At 39.7% G+C, this 22727-nt stretch overlaps 1 protein-coding gene across 2 annotated transcripts in view; it reads left to right on the top strand.

Annotated features, from left to right (window-relative positions):
* The first annotated feature begins 2014 nt into the window (after nt 1-2014).
* LOC129549091 (neutral amino acid uniporter 4) overlaps nt 2015-22727 on the top strand; it is a 45115-nt gene continuing 24402 nt past the window's right edge. Inside the window, exons 1-8 of one of the 2 annotated variants that reach the window (XM_055416190.2) lie at nt 2015-2162; nt 8241-8364; nt 9839-9929; nt 11129-11217; nt 12211-12306; nt 14605-14689; nt 19479-19706; nt 22451-22549. In XM_055416190.2, coding sequence (XP_055272165.2) covers nt 2111-2162; nt 8241-8364; nt 9839-9929; nt 11129-11217; nt 12211-12306; nt 14605-14689; nt 19479-19706; nt 22451-22549 — 864 coding nt within the window. In that variant the 5' untranslated portion in view covers nt 2015-2110. Of the gene's footprint in view, nt 2163-8240; nt 8365-9838; nt 9930-11128; nt 11218-12210; nt 12307-14604; nt 14690-19478; nt 19707-22450; nt 22550-22727 lie in introns of those variants that run through there. The other variant, XM_088832425.1, reaches the window with a different exon arrangement.

The following is a 22727-nucleotide window of genomic DNA, read 5'->3' as shown; positions in this document are numbered from 1 at the left end:
CTATATAGTTGTAAGGAATTTAATTTAGGTCATACCTGAATGGTCTAGTGGTTTCCCCTACTTTCTTCAATTTAAATCTGAATTTGGCATTTGGGAGTTCACAATGTGAGCCACAGTGAGCGCCCACCCTTGTTTTTGCTGCCTGTATAGAGTTTCTCCATCTTTATCTGCAAATAATATAATCAGTCTGATTTCAGTGTTGACCATCTGGTGATGTCCATGTGTAGAGTCTTCTCTTGTGTTGTTGGAAGAGGGTGTTTGCTATGACCAGTGTATTCTCTTGACAAAACTGTTAGCCTTTGCCCTGCTTCATTCTGTACTCCAAGGCCAAGCTTAGTGCTTTTAGTGCTTTTCTGTGTAAGGGAAGATGCAAGAGTCTGGGCTCACTAAAATCTTTCCTTTGATACCCCCGTGGCAGACCGAGGGCCAGTTTCCTTTGCTTTCACATCCAGAGTGTCCTCCCTCAGGGCTCAGGGTAGGGAGGGGCTGATGGTTGCTAGATAGCAGGTATTGTTCTCCTTCCAGAGTGTCCTTAGAGCTCAGTGACTCAGTGATCCTAGAAATTAGACACTGCCCCCACACCCCCCAAACAAAACAAGAGCAACAAATCAATTTGCCTCAGAAGACCCTCGGGAAATAGAACGGACAAAAAGAAAAAAAGCACACAAAAAACTATGCAAAAACAAAACAGAAAAGAAAAAACAAAGAGAACAACTTCAAAATTATTTTCATTCAATCGGAAAACCTTACTCATCCAGTGATGCAGTCGCAAGAGGGCCCAGCTCTGCATACTGGAAGCCCTGGCTCTAGCTGCAGTTCGAAGTCCATATTTGCCATTTACTCCTTTACTATCCTTAGACAAGTGTTACTTAGCTCTGTGTGCTTAGTTCCTGCATGAAAATGGACAAACACATTAGATTTATTGCAGAGGCTTATCATCTGAATAAAAGAAGACAATCCATGCATAGTGCCGAAGCATATTTTACATTGCATCAGTATTAGTCTTAACCTTAATTTCCTTTCAGCACTGTGGTAAGGGTAAGCGTCTGTGAAGGGCACTGAAAAAAAGTCCTTAAAGTGAGACTGACTAAATGAAGTGCTTCTTGAGGGGACACTATAGCTCTAAATAGACGCACAGAGAGATCAACAGCCAAGGAGTGGTGGTAACTTCAACACGGATGGGGCAAATGCCCTCCTACTTCGCATTCTTCAAGGTGCCTTATAGAATGATTGTTTGCGTTCTTGCTCAGTCCTGTCCTGTCCTATTCTCTGCGACCCTGTGGGCTTTAGCCCATTAAGCTCTTCTGTCCATGAGATTTTTAATGGCAAGAATATGGAGTTGGTTGCCATTTCCTCCTCCAGTGGATCTTCCCCATGCAGGGATCAAACCTGTATTGGCAGGCGGATTGTTTACCGTTGAGCCACAGAATTCAGAATGCTCTGTGTGTGTGTGAGTTGCTCAGTCGCGTCCGACTCTTTGCGATCCCGTGGACTGTAGTCCGCCAGGCTCTTCTGTCCATGGAATTTTCCAGACAAGAATTCAGAATGCTAAAGCCTTGCAAATACATGGGCTCCTCAAATTTAAGCTCGTGGTTATGTTTAGAGGCACCCTCCCCGACCCCGCCTGGTGGCCCAGTTGGTAAATAATCCGTCTGCAGTGCGGGAGACGTGGGTTCGATCCCTGGGTTGGGAAGATCCCCTGGAGGAGGGAAGGTCTCCCCACTCCAGTATTGTGGCCTGGATAGTTGCACGTCCTGTACAGTGCACCGGGTCGCAGGGTCGGACAGGACAGAACGCCTCTCCCTTCCCGCCCCGTAAGGCCCGGGTCTCCGCTGGGTCTGAGCTGTCCCCAGTCGTCCCCGAAGCACCTCCGTCCCGGTGCCCCCGCCCGTCCTCTGCTCGCGCTCCCGGCCCGGGGCTCCCGGCCCCCAGCGCTCGGCGCGGCCCGGCCGGCCCACCGCGCAGTGCGCATGCTCGGCGGCCGGGAGGCGGGCGGCGGGCGGCGGGCGGCGGAGGCGGGCTCGCTCGGCGGCGCCCTCGGCCTGCAGCCGGCCACGCAGCGGCGGGAGCGCGCGCCCCGGGGCGGCGGCGTCCTGGAGACCCCCGAGCGATGGAAGCGGCGGCGCCGGCGGCGGCCGAGGCGGCTGGGCGCGAGGAGCTCGGTGGGTGCGGCGCGGGCGCGGGGGCCCGGGGGTGCGGCCGCCCCGCCGTCCTGCCCGCGGCCCGGGGTGCGCGGTGCTCGAGCAGGCGGGGTCGTCAGCAGGCTTCTTGCGGGGCGTGGGTTCGACCGTGCGAGCAGCCAAGTCCCCGGACACCGGGGCGGACCGAGGCCGCGGAGCGGACTGACCCCGGGGTCCGCACCTGCGCAGGAGAGCGCGGACCGGCGGGAGCCAGGCCTGCAGAGGGTGTCAGTGAGTGTGTGTGTGTGACAGTCTGTGCGAGAGGGTGTGTGTGTGAGAGGGGGTGTGTGTGAGAAGGGGGTGTGTGTGACAGTGAGTGTGACTGAGAGTGTGTGTGAGAGTGTATGTGAGGGAGTGTGTGTGTCTGAGTGTGACTGAGTGTGAGAGAGGGTGTGTGTGAGACTGTGAGTGTGAGCGTGTGTGTGTGACAGTGTGTGAGAGTGTATGTGAGAGTGTGTGTGTCTGAGTGTGACTGTGAGAGAGGGTGTGTGTGAGACAGTGTGTTACAGTGTGTGAGTGTGAGCGTGTGTGTGTGACAGTGTATGTCTGAGTGTGAGAGTGTGGGTGTGTGTGTGACGGTGTGTATCTATGTGTGTGTGTGTGCGCCTGAGTGTGTGAGAGTGAGTCTGTGTGTGGGTGAGTCTGTGTGTGAGGTCGGGTGGCGTGCACTGGGTGTACGTGTCAAAGGCAAACCACAGCCTGCGCTGTGACTCGCACTGTTTTTTTCCAGCGATACTTTAAGGAAGTTGTCACAGTTGGGCTTTTCGGAGGAGGCACCGGATCAGGAACGCCGGTGAATCCTTAGTTTACGCTCCGCCCCCCGGGAGTGGCCAGCGCTCTCAGATCAGACGCAAAGAAGCAGTTGCCTCGCTTGGCAAACTTTTGTTTTCCTGCTTTCCTTTGGTGTCTTATCTTGGCGATGGGGAGTACACAACATTGTTTGTGGTTTCCCGCTGTCAAAAGGAAAACAAAAGTAGAGGTTGGAGTAGTAATAATATTGTTGCTCCCAGTTAGAAGCATCGCGTTAGGAATATTTGTAATTCGTTGTTAAATCATTAAATTATTAAAAAAGTTGAGGGAATTCTCTGCAGGTTGAGTGGTTAGGGCTCCTCCCTTCCATTGCAGAGGGCAGGGGTTCCAGCCCTGGGTCCGGGAGCTAAAATCCTGCTCGCGTCTTTAAAGAAATACTTTATTATAGTAACAAAACTTGTTACTATAGTAAAGTAATACTGTACAGTTGATTTCTTTCAAGTCCCAGCAATGGTAGAAATAAACATAGCGGTGTTGAATGTTTACTGTGTGTCAAGTAGTGTAAGTGCTTTTCCTGCGTTTTGTCTCCATTAATTCTCATGATGTAGGTGTAATTATTATCCCTGTTTTACACATACAGTAATTTTTGGCTTATTAATGGTAGTACTCAGATAGGGACCCAGGTCTATCGGTTGTAAATTCGTTAATAACCCAACCCAGTGAGGATGTCGGGAAATGTGTATTCTCATGCATTCCTGGTAAAAGCAGTGTAACATATTTATCCTTAAAAATGCACATATTGTTTGACCCAGCATTTCTACTTCTAGAAATATTTCCCAAGGAAATAAGTCATGAAACATATCAACAGATGTTCATTACGTCATTTATAAAAGAGAAAAGCTGGTGACTATTTAAATGTTCAGTTAAAGGAAATTGTTTAGGTAAATTGTGATATAGCTATATGGTCATATGCTGAATAGCCATTTAAAGTCACATGGGAAGATATTTGCCGGATATATTTTTACTAACTGAAAAAATTTTCTAAATTATTTTTTTTAAGTTATGTCTCTTCATTAATTCAACACATATTCGTTGAGCTTCTCCCATGCGCTAGGCACTGCTTTAGGCATTTGGGATACATCTGTGAACACACAGATCAGATCAAGATTCTTGCTCTCATGGAACTTATATTCTAGTAAGAGGAAGCAGACATAAACAGTAAGACTATTATCAGTTAATGTATATGTGTGTGCTCAGTTGTGTCGGACTCTTTGTGACTCTCTGGACTTTAGCCCACTAGACTTCTCTGTCCATGAAATTTTCCAGGCAAGAATCCTGGAGTGGGTTGCCAATATCCAGGAGGATCTTCCCAACCTGGGGATTCAACCTGAGTCTCTTGAGTCTCCAGCATTGGTAGGCAAATTCTTTACCACTGTGCCACAATGATTCCGTTCCGTTCCGTTCAGTCGCTCAGTCGTATCCGACTCTTTGCGACCCCGTGGACTGTAGCCTACCAGGCTTCTCCGTCCATGGGATTCTCCAGGCAAGAATACTGGAGTGGGTTACCATTTCCTTCTCCAGGGGATCTTCCTGACCCAGGGATCGAACCTTGGTCTCCCGCATTGGAGGCAGACGCCTTAACCTCTGAGTCACCAGGGAAGCCCGCCACAATGATTACATTAGGCTAAAAGTGCTATGGAGAAAAAGAACAGAGTAAGGGAAATCAGGAATGAGAGTCAGGCTCAGCAGTTTATAGTATTTTATAAAGAGGTCTAAATGGACTTCATTGATACAGTGAGATTTGAACAGACTTGAAAGACGTTAGGAGATTAGTCAAGTGGATATCTGAAGACAGACTATTACAGGCAGAAAGAACAGCTGGAGTAATGACAGAAATGGCAAGAAGGGCCAGGAAGCTGAAGCAGAATGGTCTAGGTGGTGATAAAGCCAGATTATGTAGTGGTGTGGACGTCCATGTAAAGCCTTTGGCTTTTACTCTGAGAGAATAAGGAGCCAATGCAAGGTTTCAGGAGAGGAGAGATGTGATCTGACTTTAATTCTAAAGGATCACTCTGGCTGCTGTGTGAAGAACAGACGTAAGGGGGCAAAAGCAGAAGCAGGTTATTTCAGCAAATCAGCAAACAGATGGACTTGTCCTTCACAGCAATGTGGTGGCAGCATGGAGAATGGAGAGAAATGGTCAGACTCTGGATATATAAAGCAGAACCAGAATGATTTCCTGACAGGTTAGATGTGGAGTGATGGTACAACAAGGAGACAAGGATAACTCCAGGGATCTGCGTGTCTGGAAGAATGAAACTGCCATCATCTGAGATGTTGTGGTGCTTTTATAGTCTGTCTGCAGATTCGTTGATTTTTCTCTCTTCTAGAGGAGGGACTTAATTCCCTTCCCTTTGCATGCGGGCTGTATTTAATGACTGGTCTCTAGTGAATAGATTAGGTGAAAATGATGGTGGAATCGTGGACATGGTGGCAGTGACCCCAGAGCTGGGTCCTGAAAGGCACTGTGCCATGCTCTTTCGGATCGGTTCCTTGCAGGGAAACCAGCTGCCATGTTGTGAGGATACTCAAGCAGCCATAAGGAAGAGCCCATGTGTCATGGAACCGAGGCCTCCTAACGTAGATAGCAAGTTCTGATGGTTAAAGCTGGGTGGAGCAGGCTTGGTGGTGAAGATCAGGAGTTTAGTTTGAGGCTTGCTGAGTTTGAGGTGTCTGTTAGACATGAAAGTGCAGATGTTGAGTAGGCAATGGGATTTATGTCTAGAGTTAGTGAGAAGCCCGATCTGGAGATAAATATTTGGAAGTCATCAACATGTAGATAGTATTTGAAGCTGTAGGGCTGAATGAAAATAAACTGAAGTGAATTAACATGTTTGTGTATACTCTAAATGTCGCCAGTAGTTTCTAGGTAACGAGGTCATTTTAATTTAAATATTTTGCTTATCTTTATATTTTCTAATTTTCTACAATGACCAAATATTATTTGATTTGAAAAAAGAATTTAAAAAATTGGCTGTCTATGTGAAAAGCACTAGTAGAGTTGTTAAGATACAGGTTTCCTTGAGCTTAAGGTCCACATTTTATTTATTTCAGAGCGAATAGGAATCTCTGGAAGGTTTCGTGCTGTACATATGCTCTCTGCCTCAGAAATGGATAAAATAGTTACTGTTCCTGTCTTATATATGGTAGTATATAGATTTAGGTGGCAACATTATGTTATTTTTTTAAAAGGAAGCTTTCTGCTTTATTTTAGTTTATCCATTGTCAAAATATAAGTGGCTTCTTTTGCTATTATAAAAGTAAGGCAAGTTTATTACTTTCTCTTATTTTTTACATTTTCCAGAGAAAGAAGAAGGTACTCATGCTTTCGTTGTCTGTATATATCCTTGTTAACTTATTCACATTTTGTATTATTTCCTTTTTTAAATTTTTATTTAACTTTTAAAACATCATTGCACTCATGCTGTGATTATCTAGCTTTTTCTTCCTCAGCAGTTGATATATTATCTCTGTTTTGTTCAGACTTTGAAAGCCATAATTTAATGTCAGTGTCATAGTTTACAAAGTGGATGTACTCTAGTGAATTGATCAATTTCCTGATTGTTACACATTTAGGTTGTTTCCAAATTTTCAGCAAAAATTTTGTCTTGATTAACATCTTTGTGCAGAAATCCTTTTCTTCATATACTACATTTGCAGAGGTGGGATTACTTAGTGAAAAAGATAAATATTTTAAAGATTTCAGTTCATACTGCTGAATGAATGTGATTGTTCTTTATTCTGATGATAACTGGAAATTTCAGGTTGATTTTAGGTTAGGAAGTTGAGACGGAAAAGAGCATAAAAACAAAGCTAAACCTTCCAGTATCTTAAAGCATAGCTTTACTCTTATGAAGCCCTGTTGGACTGAGTCCCAGCTGGCACCAGGATAATGGCAGCTCCTCCGTCTTCTCTCTCCACATATCCTCACCCGAAACCTGTTAGTTCAACAAGGCCACAAGAAAACACATTTATGAAACTGTACTTTTAGTGTAGGGGACCAAGGATACCACAAACTCCAAGTAATCTGTAGGTAGAAACATAAACAGAAAATTTCCAGCAGAGATCCTTTTGCTGCTGCAGACATGGAGAGTGGAGGGGTCTCTGTGGAATAGAGGAGAGGGAGCAGGAGGCTTGGAAGAAGCGCAGTGGAAATCGTCAGAAAGGGAAAGTGTAAAGCGTGGTATGTATTCATAGTGGAGTGCTGCTGCTGCTGCTCAGTCGCTTCAGTCGTGTCCGACTCTGTGCGACCCCATACACGGAAGCCCACCAGGCTCCGCCGTCCCTGGGATTCTCCAGGTAAGAACACTGGAGTGGGTTGCCATTTCCTTCTCCCATGTGTGAAAGTGAAAAGTGAAAGTGAAGTCGCTCAGTCGTGTCCGACTCTTCGCGACCCCACGGACTGCAGCCTACCAGGCTCCTCCATCCATGGGATTTTCTAGGCAAGAGTACTACTCAGCTGTAAAAAGAATGAAATCCTGCCATTTGCAACAACATGTATGGGCTTGGAGGACATTATGCTAAGTGAAATAAGTCAGACAAATACTGTATGATATCACTTATACGTGGAATCTAAAAATATACCGAACTAGTGAATATAACAAAAAGGCCTACTCATAGAGGACAAAATAGTAGATGCCAGTGGGGAAAGGGAAGCAGGGAGGGGCAATATAGGGTCAGAGGATTAAGAGGCACAAATTATTAGATAAAAGCTACATGTGCAAATGCAACTTGGGGAACGCAGCCAATATTTTACAGTAATTATAAATGGAGTATAACCTCTAAAAATTGTGACCCACTATATGTATACCTATAACTTATGTAATATTATACAACAATATTAAAAAGCTTTTTAATTAAAAGATAAAAATATGATTGCCATTTATGTACTCAGTATGATTTGATGCTAGCAAGAGATAAAGGTTCATTGTATTATTTCTTCACATCTTCCATGCCATAATTCTATCATCATTTACTATAAACCTCATGGAGACAAAGTAGAAAATGTGTTGCAGTGAATACTTATGCTTTTCTCTTTTCACTGTTTAGTTCAAACAAAATATCCAGCAGTTAAGTCTAGTTGTTTCTTTCTAAATATAGTAAAACTCAGAAGTATTAATGTGCATTAACTTAGGGTGGAAATAGTAAAGGTGAGTAAAATTGCATGGCCTTCTATTAGAAACTTCATCTACACCAGCTTTAACTCAATTTTTAAAATGATGGTGAAGCAATTTTTTTTTCTTTTTTAAGATATGGATGTAATGAGGCCCTTAATAAACGAGCAGAATTTTGATGGGACATCGGATGAAGAACAGGAGCAGGAGCTTCTGCCTGTTCAGAAGCATCACCAGCTTGATGATCAAGAGGGTATTTCGTGAGTAATTAAGGTTTAAATGTCTTTTTCTCTTTTCATTCACTGTGTATTTTATAATCATCTTCTATAGACCAGGCACTGGATACTGCAGAAGTCACAAAGATGAGTAAGACATAGTCCCCACCCTCAAGACATTTATAGTCTATTTGGGGAATAAGAAAAACATCTAAATTACAGAGCAGTGTATAGGAGTCACTACATGATGAAAGTGAAACTCGCTTAGTTGTGTCTGGCTCTTCGCGACCCCATGGACTATGCAGTCTACGGAATTCTCCAGGCCAGAATACTAGAGTGGGCAGCCTTTCCCTTCTGCAGGGGATGTTCCCAACCCAGAAGTCGAACCCAGGTCTCCCACATTGCAGGTGGATTCTTTACCAGCTGAGCTGCAAGGGAAGCCTAAGAATACTGAAGTGGGTAGCCTATCCCTTCTCCAGGGGCTCTTCCTGACCCAGGAATCAAACTGGGGTCTCCTGCCTTGCAGGTGGATTCTTTACCAACTGAGCTACCAGGGAACCCCCTCACTACATGATAATACGTATCAAATGCTATGAATCTTGAAAGTAGGGGGATTGGATTGAGAGGAATAGAATTTTCAGAGAAGGGGCTTCTGCAGTGTTTAGGAGTTAGACTCTGGGAAGTAGGCAGTAAACGGTTCTTTATGTCGAGTGAATGGTGTGAAACAAAGTCATGGTCTCACAAAAGCAGTGGAATATTTTTAAAATCTTTTTTGTTATTTTGTCATCATTAATAGATTTGAGTAAGTTATTATTCTAATGATAATTTGACAGTTAAGCAAAGTAACATTTTTACTGACCAAAGAAGAATAGTATAATAAAAATTTTAGATAAGCATTTTTTTTCCAAATTAAAAATTTGTGCCCTTCTTCTTATTTTAATTTGTATTTTCTTGGCCAAGAGACTCTCCAGATGCCTCTTGGAATGCTTTCTTAGGTGAAATCCCTTGGGAGTTCATGGTTGTAAAAGCTGATTAGTATTTATCTTATTTGATGATATACACAGTTTTAGAAATTGTAATTTTTTTCTTTTAATTAACTTCTTCTGAGGTTGATGATCATAGATAAACTATGTTTAATGTCATGATTGCATGGTGCAATAAATTGCTGCCTTACCAGCTTAGCTGTATATAATATTCAGCATTGTTCTGAATGTCATAGCAGCAAAGAATCTTATTGAGAAAATTGCCTTTCCTTTATTACTTTAATATGTACAAAAATACTTTCATTTAACTCATTTAATCAACATAATAACCCTCTGTATTCTGCTTTTAAAGCACAAAGGTAGGACTTGAACCAGATATAACTTCTGGCTCCTTCAGCTTCTGGTTGCATGGAAATGCTAGTTTGATTCCTTGCCTAGATAAATTTTTATTTCCCTTCTGATGCTAAAACCATGGTCATGTAATTGTAATAGCTTTTGTTCTAAAATGTTTAATTCTTGCAACTTCTACTTTTCAGATTTGTACAAACTCTTATTCATCTTCTTAAAGGAAATATTGGAACTGGTCTTTTAGGACTTCCACTGGCAATAAAAAATGCAGGCATAGTGGTAAGACTCATCTTTGTAATCTCTAGTTAAAATACAGTTACCAGTCTTAATTTACAGCAAAAATTAGAACAAATTAACATCTAGCCTAGTCAAATATAACCTGGTCAGGTGACAACTAGATAATCATTTATCTATTGTTGTTCAAATTATATGAACTATGATAATATCTAACTAAAAGTGAGAATGAATTACTCTTTTCATTTCTGCCTAATTACTTGTTTACATTATTTGACAGATCCTAAATCAATATCTGATTTTTCCAGACATAGTTAGATCTTATTAGCCTTTTGGATTTTCAGGAATTTAAGTGATACATTCATAGCAACAGATATATTTATAGAGCATTAGTATTGATGAAATTTTATAGTTTTTTAGATTCCAAATAAAATACATAGCTCTCAGGTTTTAAGAAATAAATAGTTAAAAAAAGAATAACAATATCTTTTAAAAACAGATATTCAAAGAGTTTGTTGGAACCAATTATTGTAATTATAGAGAATCCTGATAGGGGAGAATTCAGTTATGAACTAATGAAATTGTATTTAATATTTTTTAACTGATGAATTTTCTTAAGAAGAGTTTTTAACTATCATATTGGACTTTGAGCATCCTAATTTAGAGAAACTGAAAAATTTCTGATTATAAAAATAACTGGCAATATTTTGTCTGTCAATAATCTACGCATCACTTTAATTTTAGTAAATGAATACTTGAAATTTTTATGTACCACTTTTTCAAATAATTATTTTCTAGGCACAGTTTCTCAGGTGTGATTCTCAACAAGCGATATACAGAAGAAGTAGATTGCCTACAATCCCAGATGATACAGTGCTATTTAGTAACTTAGATAATGTGTACTTTTAATGGTGGGATACCAGTTGTCACAGACTTGCCATCTGATGTTAAATATCATGCTGTATTCTATTCTATTGTGTTGCATATCTATATTCTACATTCATAGGTTTGGATAGTCAAGTTGATAAGAGGTAATCATATGTGGTTGTCTTAAATGTTACTAAATTCTTTCTGTATCAAGTCCATTAATTTCTATTATGCAAATGATTTTTTAATCATTTTGTCTAACAAATATTTATTTGTTACTGAAAATTTGTTATTGACAATAGTCTATTATTTCATTGTTTATAGATCATTTAATTTTTATTAAACTTAAGTATTTAAAACTTATGTTTTTCCCACAGCTTGGACCAATCAGCCTTGTGTTTATAGGAATTATTTCTGTTCACTGTATGCACATTTTGGTACGTTGCAGTCACTTTCTATGTCAGAGGTAAATGTGGATTTGTTAAGTCTAATTTATTTTAAAGCTATATAGTTTTTAAAGGATAAGATAGTCTTATATTTCTACTGTGCTTTGCAACTAGACATTGTATTGCCTATAATCTGTTACATAGATAATTCTAAGAGAATGATTACAGAAAAAGGTAGCATTTTATATGATTGAAATCTGGTCGGCATAAATATACTTCTTTTAAAAGTCGTGAAATCAAATTTTTTTTAATATTGTGTAAATGAAAAAAATCAGGGAAGATATATGGAACAAAAGGAGGCAGCAGGGCTCCTTTGAGTTAAAAACAATGGTCATTTTGTTACTAATTTCATTTTGGGTATAAGACCTTTTATGCTCTTTGCTGATATGTGGGTTGGTAGATAGTAAAATAATATTTGTTTTATTTTTGTATCAAAATGTTTCTATTGGATAGTGAACCAACTTTTAAATAAACATTGTCTATTCTGGCAAACTAATATTCTAACTTTAACTCACTTTTGTTGTTGCTAAATGTTCTTAAAACTTTAGGCAGGTCATTTATGATCTTTAAGTAACACTGTATACTTGAAAAAATAGAAGAGAGAATGCGGCTATTATGATGATTAAATAGGGTAATTTATGTGACAATATATTATAAAACCCTGTATGGATTTTTAAAAATAATGCTGTTATAAGAATGGAATAATTTAGGCATGAACAGTGTAGTTGATGTTTTTAGATAATTGAAATATTTAAATCAGTGAAGCACAAATATTATATGAATTTAACAAATATATAAACTTTAACAGTGGGTTAAAAACTAATATATTGGTTAAGAAGATATATAAAAACTTTAAAATTCATGAGATGTCTTTAGAAATATGCAAATCTCCAAATTTCAAAAACTCTTCTGTCAATATATAGTCCATTTATTGATGTTCTTTTCAAGAAATGGATTTATGGAACAATTAAAAACTTTTCTTTTTCACATGCATGTATGTCATTAAATTTCAGGTTTAAAAAGTCAACATTAGGGTATAGTGACACTGTGAGTTTTGCTATGGAAGTAAGTCCTTGGAGTTGTCTGCAGAAGCAAACAGCTTGGGGACGGTAAGTACTTGCTATGTTATTAATATAGATATTTTAATCTGGTAAAGTACATTAACAGAAGTGTAATAAAATTGGGGGGAGACATAAGTTTCAGAGTTAAATGGACTTGGGTTCAAATTTCAGCTCTATCATTTTACAAATTTATGATCTGGGTCAAAGAATTTTTATTTTATTTGAGATTTTTCACTATCAAGTGAGTTTACAATAATACTTCACAGAATTATAATGATAGTTGAAATAAAATTATATTTATAAAGTGCCTAGCTAACCTATGACATAATCATGTTCGATAATTTTTAAGTAAAGGGAAAAAAAGCAAGAAAAGTGTTGCAATCTCTGTTTCAAATAAAATTGTAGTGTTTAGCCCATACTCATAAGACTTCGGAAGTATGTATTTTAATATAATGTATTTATCGTTGTATAGTTTAAGTGTAACTTTATTGTTGGTAGACATGGCTAATCAAAATCAGGTGAATACAGGAAAATAAGCATAGGCAGTTTACAGCATGCTAACCAGGGTACAAATAATGTGTGTGGTGGAATTTAAAAGAAGGAAAAGGATGGTATTAGTAGAATGTTTTATGGTTTGATTTTCAGTAAGTTAGATGTGTCTGTGAGCTGCTCAAAGTTTTCCGGCCTGAAAGACTGTGTGGGAGAAGGGAAGAAACAGAGCCCAGTGCTCTGAGGATTGCCTCCAGGACCCCGTCTTCCTCCTCCTCCTGCCAGTCTAAAGGCAGCTTTGTCTGCTTTTCCTGTCTAAAAGAATGGCTTTCAGACAGACGCGACTGGGATGATTGTTGGTAAAGGGTACTAAAAGTAAAAGTGAGTGACGAGATCTTAAAGAAATACGTAAATGGATTCATTTCAAAGTACCAAGATTATTTACACCTGGGATCCCTGAAGAACCATGAAGAAAGGGAGTTATGGCAAGAATGAATAGGCAAGGGCTCTTCCAGCTTCACATGGGAGGAGGAGGGTTTGTTGACTTTTAGACTAGACTGCTTGATAGCTTGACATTAATGGTCAAACAGGAGACTATGATGAATTAGTTAAGTGCAAGCTCGTTGTTCCCAGAACAATAGGCAGAGGTGTGGACTGTATACTAATAATATGTAGGCAGACTTCTAACTTGATTATAATCATACCCAAATAACGCTGATTTGGCCAGTGATTTCCCTTCCCCACTTCCACACCCGCTGTATTATGTGGCCAGGATTGTTTAGGGTATCTAAAAAACTGCGCACAGAGCTAAGAGCCTGGAGAGGCCTCGGGTGGAATGATAAGGGCCATGCCCCCAGTCCTCTCCCATTTCGTATTCTTATTAGTGATTTGGATGGTAGGGAACATGCTCATCCTATTTGCTGGGAAATACACTAGGTTGATCTGAAAAAGATCTTCAGAAACAGGAGAGATGGGCTTAATCTAATTGATGAAATGCTTTCATGAAATCACTTTATAGATAGATACTCTTATTAATCTGTTGAATTTCAGAAATAAATAATGGGAAAATTGGGAACTTTTTTTGCTAATATGTCTAGTGATATGCAGATCATAAATAGGTGCTCTTTGTAGAAAATAAATATTTTAAGCAAATAGAAAAAAGTGGAAGCAGTGACAGATTTTATTTTCTTGGGCTCCAAAATCACTGCAGATGGTGACTGCAGCCATGAAATTAAAAGATTCTTGCTCCTTGGAAGAAAAGCTATGACAAATCTAGACAGCATATTAAAATGCAGAGACATGACTTTGCTGACAAGGCCATATAGTCAAGCTATGCTTTTTCTAATAGTTGTGTCTGGATGTGAGAGTTGGACCATAAAGAAGGCTGAGCACCAAAGAATTGATGCTTTCAAATTGTGGTGTTGGAGAAGACTCTTGAGGGTCCCTTGGACTGCAGGGATATCAAACCAGTCAATCCTAAAGGAAATCAGTCCTGAATGTTCATTGGAAGGACTGATGCTGAAGCTCCAATACTTTGACCACCTGATGTGAAGAGCCGATTCTTTGGAAAAAACCCTGATACTGGGAAAGATTAAAGGCAAAAGAAGAAGGGGGCGGTAGAGGATGAGATGGTTAGATAGCATCACCGACTCAATGGACATGAATTTGAGCAAACTCGGGAAGATAGTGAAGGTCCAGGGAGCCTAGTGTGCTGCAGTCCATGGGGTTGCAAAGCATTGGATGTGACTTAGCAATTGAACAACATCATGAAATGTTTTAAAATAGATAAAAGGGAAAAAAATATATTGACGTTTCTTCAGCTGTTACTAATACTTATTTGTGGGTATCCCTTTTCAGGAATGTGGTTGACTTTTTTCTGGTGGTAACACAGCTGGGATTCTGTAGTGTGTATATTGTCTTCTTAGCTGAAAATGTGAAACAAGTAAGTGTTTTTCTCCAGTTTTTGAAATCATTTTCTTCTGATGCCACAGTTACGGCATCGTATTTAGATATGGCATCAAACATAGGTGGTTTGCAGTCTTGGTAGAGACTGTCAGTTTGAGCAAACATGCAAAGCACTGAAATAAAAAAAAGCTGTCCTTTTAGCACAGTGTCAAAGTACATTTCTTTATGTGCTTTAACTGATAGTTGGCCTGTATTATTCTTACTTTACCCTCTGTTTTTATTTAGTTATTTTAATCAATAACTTTTATTAATTATCCACATGTGCGTGGTACAATAGTAGGCATTACTCATAGTAATCTAGAGTACTTCTGTTGTAGGTATTTTAATGCTAAATCATGTGAATATGTGTTCTAAAGAATCTGTTTGTATATATCTAGTATGTATTTGGACTTCCCTTGTGGCTCAGCTGGTAAAGAATCTGCAATGCAGGAGACCTGGGTTCGATCCCTGGGTTGGGAAGATCCCCTGGAGAAGGGGAAGGCTGCCCACTCCAGTATTCTGGCCTGGAGAATTCTATCGACGGTACAGTCCATAGGGTGGCAAAGAGTCAGACATGACTGAGTGACTTTCACTTTCAAGTATATGCTTGACTCACTTTTCTAAGTATAAGATAACTTCTTTTTATATTTAGACCAAGATTTGGCAACCATTTTTTGTTAAGGGCTAGATAGTAAGTATTTTCAGTTTTGCAGGCCATGTGATCTCTGTCTCAACTTAGCTGTAGGCAATACATTATATGTGGCTGTATTCCTATAAAATTTTATTTGCAAAAATAGATGGTAGGTTTTGGTCTGGGGGCCATAGTTTGATAAAGCCCCCCTCTTAGATTTTTAATGATGGAAAGGGTCACAGTCATTCTTTTATAAATAAGAGAGTTGATGATTTTATCAGCATTATTCATCATAGATGATGTGCTTTTGATTTTACAAGTATTTAATTCTTCAAGTCATATAGTTTTAGGATTACTGACTCAGTTAAGAGGCTATTTAATGTCAAGAGAAGATATACCATTTTAGCAGTCATTTACATAGAATATAATGGAAATGGTGCCTTTCTAGGATTGTGCAGCATGGTAGTATTGTATCTTTTCTATCATCCCCTAAGAGAGCTACCAACGAGCTTGACTTAAAGTTATAGGTAATGCTCATAATGCTTTATAATCCTATATTTATAAACCGTGATACATATCCTTTAATTTTTGCAACTGCACAGTAATATAAGTATTATGCTTATTTTATGAATGAGGATACAAAGTCTCATAGAGCATGAGCAATGTGCCCCAGGCCATGTGAATTAGGCAGAAACGTAAATGCCTCTCCTAGCTGCCACACTACTGTTCTTCCTAGGGCAGGACATTGTCTGACTTTAGTTGTGAGTATGTGTATGACACAGACTATATATGTACATAAAATAAATACCTGTAAGCTCAGGATTGGTGACTTTCTCCTGTGAAATATTATCAGTTGCCTCCAAAGCTGAATGAAAGAATTTAACTCATTTGCACATAAGAAGACCAGGTAGAAAAAGTGACTCTCTGGAAGGTAAGGAGAAGCTTGCAGTTGATAGAAAGATGAAAGTTGTTTTGCAGCCCAAAGAGCAATATGGAAAAAGATATTGAGGCAGATGTGAGAAAAGTTGAAAGCAATGCTAAGCGCCTCACCTTAGCAGAGCAGACAGATGATCACTGAAACAGCATCGTCAGAGATTGCCCCTCTCTGCAGAAGCGTCCTCACATTTGAGAGTAGTCTCCAATAAAAGACACACAGGTTGATTAAACCATACTAATTGCTACTACTTTTACAGTTAAAACCTGTAAGGTTATGACCACCTTGATCTGCCTAAAACTGAAGGTTCAGTATTACATCGAACCAAAGAATTAAGAGTTTAGTTCCCATACGGAGTTGTGCGTCTCTTGCTCTGTAGCTGCTGTATGGCTTCTTGGGCCCGTTAAACCACTGTAGACAGTTTGCAGGGGTGAGGTACTGTGGTGCTTCCACTGATGCTGGTCCATCATGGTTATAGTCGCTTCCTGCTGATCTTCCATTAAAATGCTCACGAAAAGCTCAGAGAGACAAAATAGTGTGTGTAGGTATGAAGAATAGGGAAGGGCTGTTACATTCAGAGGAAAAAAAATGTGATACCAAAGACTGTGGACTTCAGAGTCAGAAGATCTGAATTCAGATGCATGCTCTCAGTTTTAACTTTGAATAAGACCCATTTATTCCTGGTCAAGCCTCGATTTCCTTATTTGTAAAATAGGAACAATAGCAAAATCTCCCCATGTTCCTCATAGCCTTATTGTGAGCCGCAGCTGATGAAAAGTTTGTGAAAGCCTTTATACAATGCATTATGCATTTTAAATTTAGTATGCAAATGTAGCATATTATAGCTTTAATTCTGCATTTTAGCTTTGCTGAAGAACATCATCTGCCTTTGGAATTTTAACCATTAAATCACTGAATTGGAAAGTTAATAAACTGTAGAATTTAGTAAATTTGAGCTCTACATGGAAGCAACTGAATTTAGTAATTTTATCTTATAATATTTATTTCAGTGTTTTGCATTTTGGTAAACATGTGAGAGCGTAGGAAGTCCTATTAGATAGCCAATCTCTGTCTCTAGAGGGCACCGAAGGACTCAAATGTTTACCTGAATCTTGCTCTGGGTATGTATCGATATTTTTATTTTACTCTATTTTTCAATCTTGAGAATTTCTTATAACCCTCTTTCTGCCAAAGAATACTAAATTATTATGAGAGGTTTGTGATAGAATCGATGTGAAATTCCCAAGCACCTAACGACTCAAACAGCCCTTTTTAAAATTGGTTATATGGCTACTTTTCTCTTGCCAGGAATCCTTGGTAGAGCTTAACTCTATCATTACCTCATCTTGATTATGGGAGGTACTTCTTTGAATACCTATACTTCAGAAGTATTTGGCTGTAAATAATTTGATGACAGAGAAAATCGGGTCAACAAATAAAATATCTTCTTAAAAGCCAAGTGATGTAAACAATCAATTTTGCTTCTATTTCAAGTTATAGAAGATAAAATAGAAAGTTTTAATGGCCAGTTATAAGACAGATGACAGCTGTGCATTTCTTAAATGGTACATGGCATAACCTGAGTCTGTTAGTCCAGTATGAGTTACAAGTTGCCGACATAACTTAAAACTAGTAGGTGTAGTCCCTGCGATTTAAGATGATATGTACATTTGTAGTGACACTAAATATTACTTATTGTGGGTAAGGGTGAAATTAACCCCCTGCATTATTAATCATGTCAGGATTTTGTTCTGTACTCTGACTTGTTGGCCTCCCAGTCCTGTATTTCAGGGGAGAGGGCTGTTGCGGAGGTGACCAGGGGCTCCTTGGGCAGGCCCCTCTTTAGGGCTTGCAGCGTTTTGCTCAGGTGAACATGTTCCTGTCACACGCTAGATTCTTAGGTCTCAGACCTGGGTTTGAATCCTAGAACCACCACTTACTGGCTTGATATTATGTAGATTTTTCTTTTTTACTTTCCCTAAACCTCAGTTTCCTCAACTATAAAATGGAAATTAATATTACCACCCACCTCAGAGAGTTGTTTTGAGGATTAAATGAGATGTTGCATATCAAGTTCAGTACTTGACACAGTGCATATAAGTCATAATTTCCTTTATATTTCTCCTTCATGAGTATAAGTTGATGGCAGTTTTTTCCTCCACTCTTGCTTATTCTACTGGTAATCCTGTATAGGTTCATGAAGGGTTCCTGGAGAGTAAAGTTCAGTACCTGACACATACAAAGTACTCAGAAAATACTTTCTGTTATTACTATAAGTTTTGGTTCTTAATTTATATATTCAGAGACGTGATAATGTCATTATGTTCAAAGGAGGGTACAGTGTTTGGGGCAAATAGATTTTCACTGATATTTTTATTTTAGTACAATCTGCCTCTTCTGTGAGTTTTTAAGATTATTTTTAAAGTCCTCTATAATTTCATTTCTATTTTTGTAAGTTGGACTATTTGCTTAATTGAATCAGGGACAATTTTTAATATATGGAGACTATAAATTATGGAATCTCTTTTGAAAGCTAAATATTGGTTTATAGAAATAGCTGAATAAATTTTGAGGTAAAGTTGGTTTATCTTATAGAAGCTTTTTGCTCTGACAAAAATTTATTGTCTAGCATGCAGAAGATAACTGATTGTTAATAAATATTTATTGACAGTGATACTAATTCATCAACAGTTGCTTTATAGAATACCTTTAAAATTGGGCTCTGATTTCTGTACATTCTGGGCATCTTGATTACTGTACATTTCTAAAAGGCACTTGGAGATTGTTTTCTGCTTTGAAAAAACTGTGTTAATAGAACTCCCAATGGCCATTCTAGATAAGCATTCTTCTACTTTTGATCATCTCAGAAGCAGATTGAGCCTTTGCAGGCATCATGAGTGTCACAGTCACAGAGCTTCAAAATGGTTTAGCAAGTCTGTCCTCACAAGTTTCTAGTGAACTTTGTTTTCACAGTATGATAAAGTTATTTTGCAAAGAAGACTATTCTATTTTAATTATCCCTAAATTATATATATATATATATATATATATATATTTCTAGGTTGCTAGATTGTCTTGAAACTATGTATTTTATTTATTGCAAAGGAATTTATCATAGAGTGTATATAGATTATAGTTTTCTTTATATTTCTCCTTCGTGCTTATAAGTTAATGGAAGTTTTTGTTTTCCCTCTTCCTTATTCTCCTGGTAATCCTGTATAGGTTCACGAAGAGTTCCTGGAGAGTAAAGTGTTTGTTTTGAATAGTACCAATTCATCAAGTCCATGTGAGAGAAGAAGTATTGACCTAAGGATATATATGCTTTGCTTTCTTCCATTTTTAATTCTTTTGGTCTTCATTCGTGAGCTCAAGAATCTGTTTGTGCTTTCATTCCTTGCCAACATATCCATGGCTGTCAGTCTTGTGATAATTTATCAGTATGTTGTAAGGGTAAGTATAACATGTTTTTAACTATGTCGTGTGTTTTTTAACAAGTAAACTTTTTTTTTTTTTTTTACTTTAGAGGTAAAAGTGATGATGAGTAAAGACCCTACTTCATATGTGTCACCTAGGAGATAATCAGGTTTTCTTTTGGGGGATACTGCTTAGCTGAAGAAGTATATGGCATAGAGGATGAAAGCATAGGCTTTGTAGTCAGATCTGGTTTTGAATCTTGGTCAGTATGCTTCTGAGCTGTATGGTGTTGCCTCAGAACATAGTAATGCCTGCCCTACTAGAGTTGTGAGATTCAGGACCCTGCCCTAGTACACTGCCTAACAGGAAATAAAGAACTCATCAGTGTCTTGTTTATTCCTTTAAGACTTAAACCAATCACAGGAGATGGGAGTCTAGCTGTGATGTTATGATTTTCTTTCACGCCTGAAGCTTTATTTGCCGCTGCAGCTTCAGCTCACTGCCACTACCCTGGGCTGTAATCTCTTTCTGCAGTGACCGCAACTGAGTTCATCATCAGTAGTCTGGAGATATTTAACTCAGTTTCCTTAAAATAATCTGTTGAGGGGATCCAGGGGATCTGCAAATCCCTTAAAATTATTGATAAGATTCAGTGTTTCTGTATGTATGTGTGCATTTTCCACTGGGCAGCTGTATAGTTTTCATCTCTCACTGGGGCCAATGACTCAAAAAAGGTAGGGAATCCTTGTTTTGTTCTTTCCTGATGCAATTAGACTTTTTAGACATTGCTGCCAAAGTAGGTGTCCTAAACTCTCCATTAGCACTCCAAGACGAGTTCTCTTATGCTGAGTCTCTGTTTTGCCCTGTCTGAATTCCAAAGCCCATGGACTCGTTGTTATAGCGCATGTGAGTGGAAGAGGAGAAGCGGGAAGACCTCTTAAGATTCTCTAGAGTTCCTGACCCCTTGGTTGGACATCGAGGAGTTAGTGGAGCAGAAACGTGTGTTCCTTAGGTGGAGGGAAGCTTGTGAGCCTTGGAGGACAGTTTGGTATTACCCAGCAGCCCACACATTTTAATTTTCCATTTTGACCCTAACGTGTTTCTCGTCATGTGTCACCATTATGTCGCACGGTTCTACTTGTGCTTCAGGTTTTCTCAGTTCAGTTGCTCAGTCGTGTCCGACTCTTTGCAACCCCATGGACTGCAGCACACCAGGCCTCCCTGTCCATCACCACTTCCTGGAGCTTGCTCAAACTCATGTCCATCCAGTCAGTGATGCCATTCACCCATCTCATCCTCTGTCTTCCCCTTCTCCTGCCTTCAATCTTTCCCTGCTTCAGGGTCTTTTCCAATGAGTCAGTTCTTCACATCAGGTGGCCAGAGTATTGGAGCTTCAGCTCCAACATCAGTCCTTCCAATGAATATTCAGGACTGATTTCCTTTAGGATTGATTGGTTGGCTCTCCTTGCAGTCCAAGGGACTCTCAAGAGTCTTCTCCAACACCACAGTTCAAAAGCATCAATTCTTTGGCGCTCAGATTTGTTTATGGTTCAGCTCTCACATCCTCACATGACTATTGGAAAAACCATAGCTTTGACCAGGTGGTGGACCTTTGTCGGCAAAGTAATGTCTCTGCTTTGTAATACACTGTCTAGGTTGGTCATAATGTTCCTTCCAAGGAGCAGGCATCTTTTAATTTCATGGGTGCAGTCACCATCTTCAGTGATTTTGGAGCCCAAGAAAATAAAGGTTTTCTAGACTCCTCTTCGGAGAAGGCAATGGCAAGCCACTCCAGTACTCTTGCCTAGAAAATCCCATGGATGGAGGAGCCTGGTAGGCTGCAGTCCGTGGGGTCTCTAGGGGTCGGACACGACTGAGCGACTTCACTTTCACACATTGGAGAAGGAAATGGCAACCCACTGCAGTGTTCTTGCCTGGAGAATCCCAGAGTCGGACATGACTGAAGTGACTGAGCAGCAGCAGCAGACCCCTCTTATTTCCCCAGTTATCCCTGTGCTGCCACACTTCAGTGTCTTTGTTCATCCTTTTCACCGGCCTTGAGTTCCACTTCCCGTCTGGTAAGGCAGAGAACACAGGCTGGTGAGGGGACTTGGGGTAGCTGGAAGAACTAGCCACTTTGGACCCAGACACCTTGAACAAGATGTGCAGACTGTAGGTCTCCAGATAGTGAGGGTTGGAACAAGGCTCTGTGAGTCAGACCAAGTCATCGAAGCCAGAGTCCAGGCTTGTGCACAAATAATGAGAGTGAAGGCAATCGTCAGGTCAGAGAGTCAAACACCGAAACCAGGAGCTGGGGAGCCACGCAGGGCTATGAGGCGGAAAGCCACAGTTGGGCAGTCCTAGAAACCAAAAGAGCAGTGAAAGTGGAGTGGGATGAGTTTCACTGGACACTGCCAGCAGTGGTTGATAACTGATCGCATGGCTCTCAGCTCAGGTGTTGAATGTGCTTGCGTGTTTCCTGCTGTGGCAGGAGCCATGCCCCGTGAGAACAGCCTGGGCCTTACAGGTGGAAGCAGTAATCAGGAGTGTTTAGCTCAGCTGGAACGTGTGGGCTCCGGGAGACAATTGCTTCTGGCAGTAGAATCCTGACAGCTTGGCTACATTTAACATAGGATGCTTAAACTTTTTATTGAAAGAATTATTCACATTTATAATCCACATTTGCTAGCGTGAGGCTCATAAGTATATGATTTCACTCTTCTGCTTTAAATTGTTTCAAACAAGTAAGTAACTTATCTTATTTTTTGTTTCTTCTCCAGAATATGCCAGATCCCCACAACCTTCCAATAGTGGCTGGTTGGAAAAAATACCCCCTGTTTTTTGGTACTGCTGTATTCGCTTTTGAAGGCATAGGAGTGGTAAGGATTTAGTTTTTATTGTTATTTTTTAAAATCTTAAGTCAACACAGAGACTTACTTTCAGTTCAGTTCAGTATTGTTTTCTTTCCTGTTTCTGGTTTTTTTTTTTTTGTTGTTGTTTGTTTCTATTTTTGTATTCCTAGAAAATGATTTGCATTTTGGTATGATAATCTTGAAT

The sequence above is a fragment of the Moschus berezovskii genome, chromosome 25, assembly GCF_049115385.1.
Source record: "Moschus berezovskii isolate FMDL1 chromosome 25, NW_MosBer_1.0, whole genome shotgun sequence".
Lineage (NCBI taxonomy): Eukaryota > Metazoa > Chordata > Mammalia > Artiodactyla > Moschidae > Moschus > Moschus berezovskii.
The sequence above is the reverse complement of the archived record's forward strand: the minus strand, read 5'-3'. Positions and strand labels throughout refer to the sequence as shown.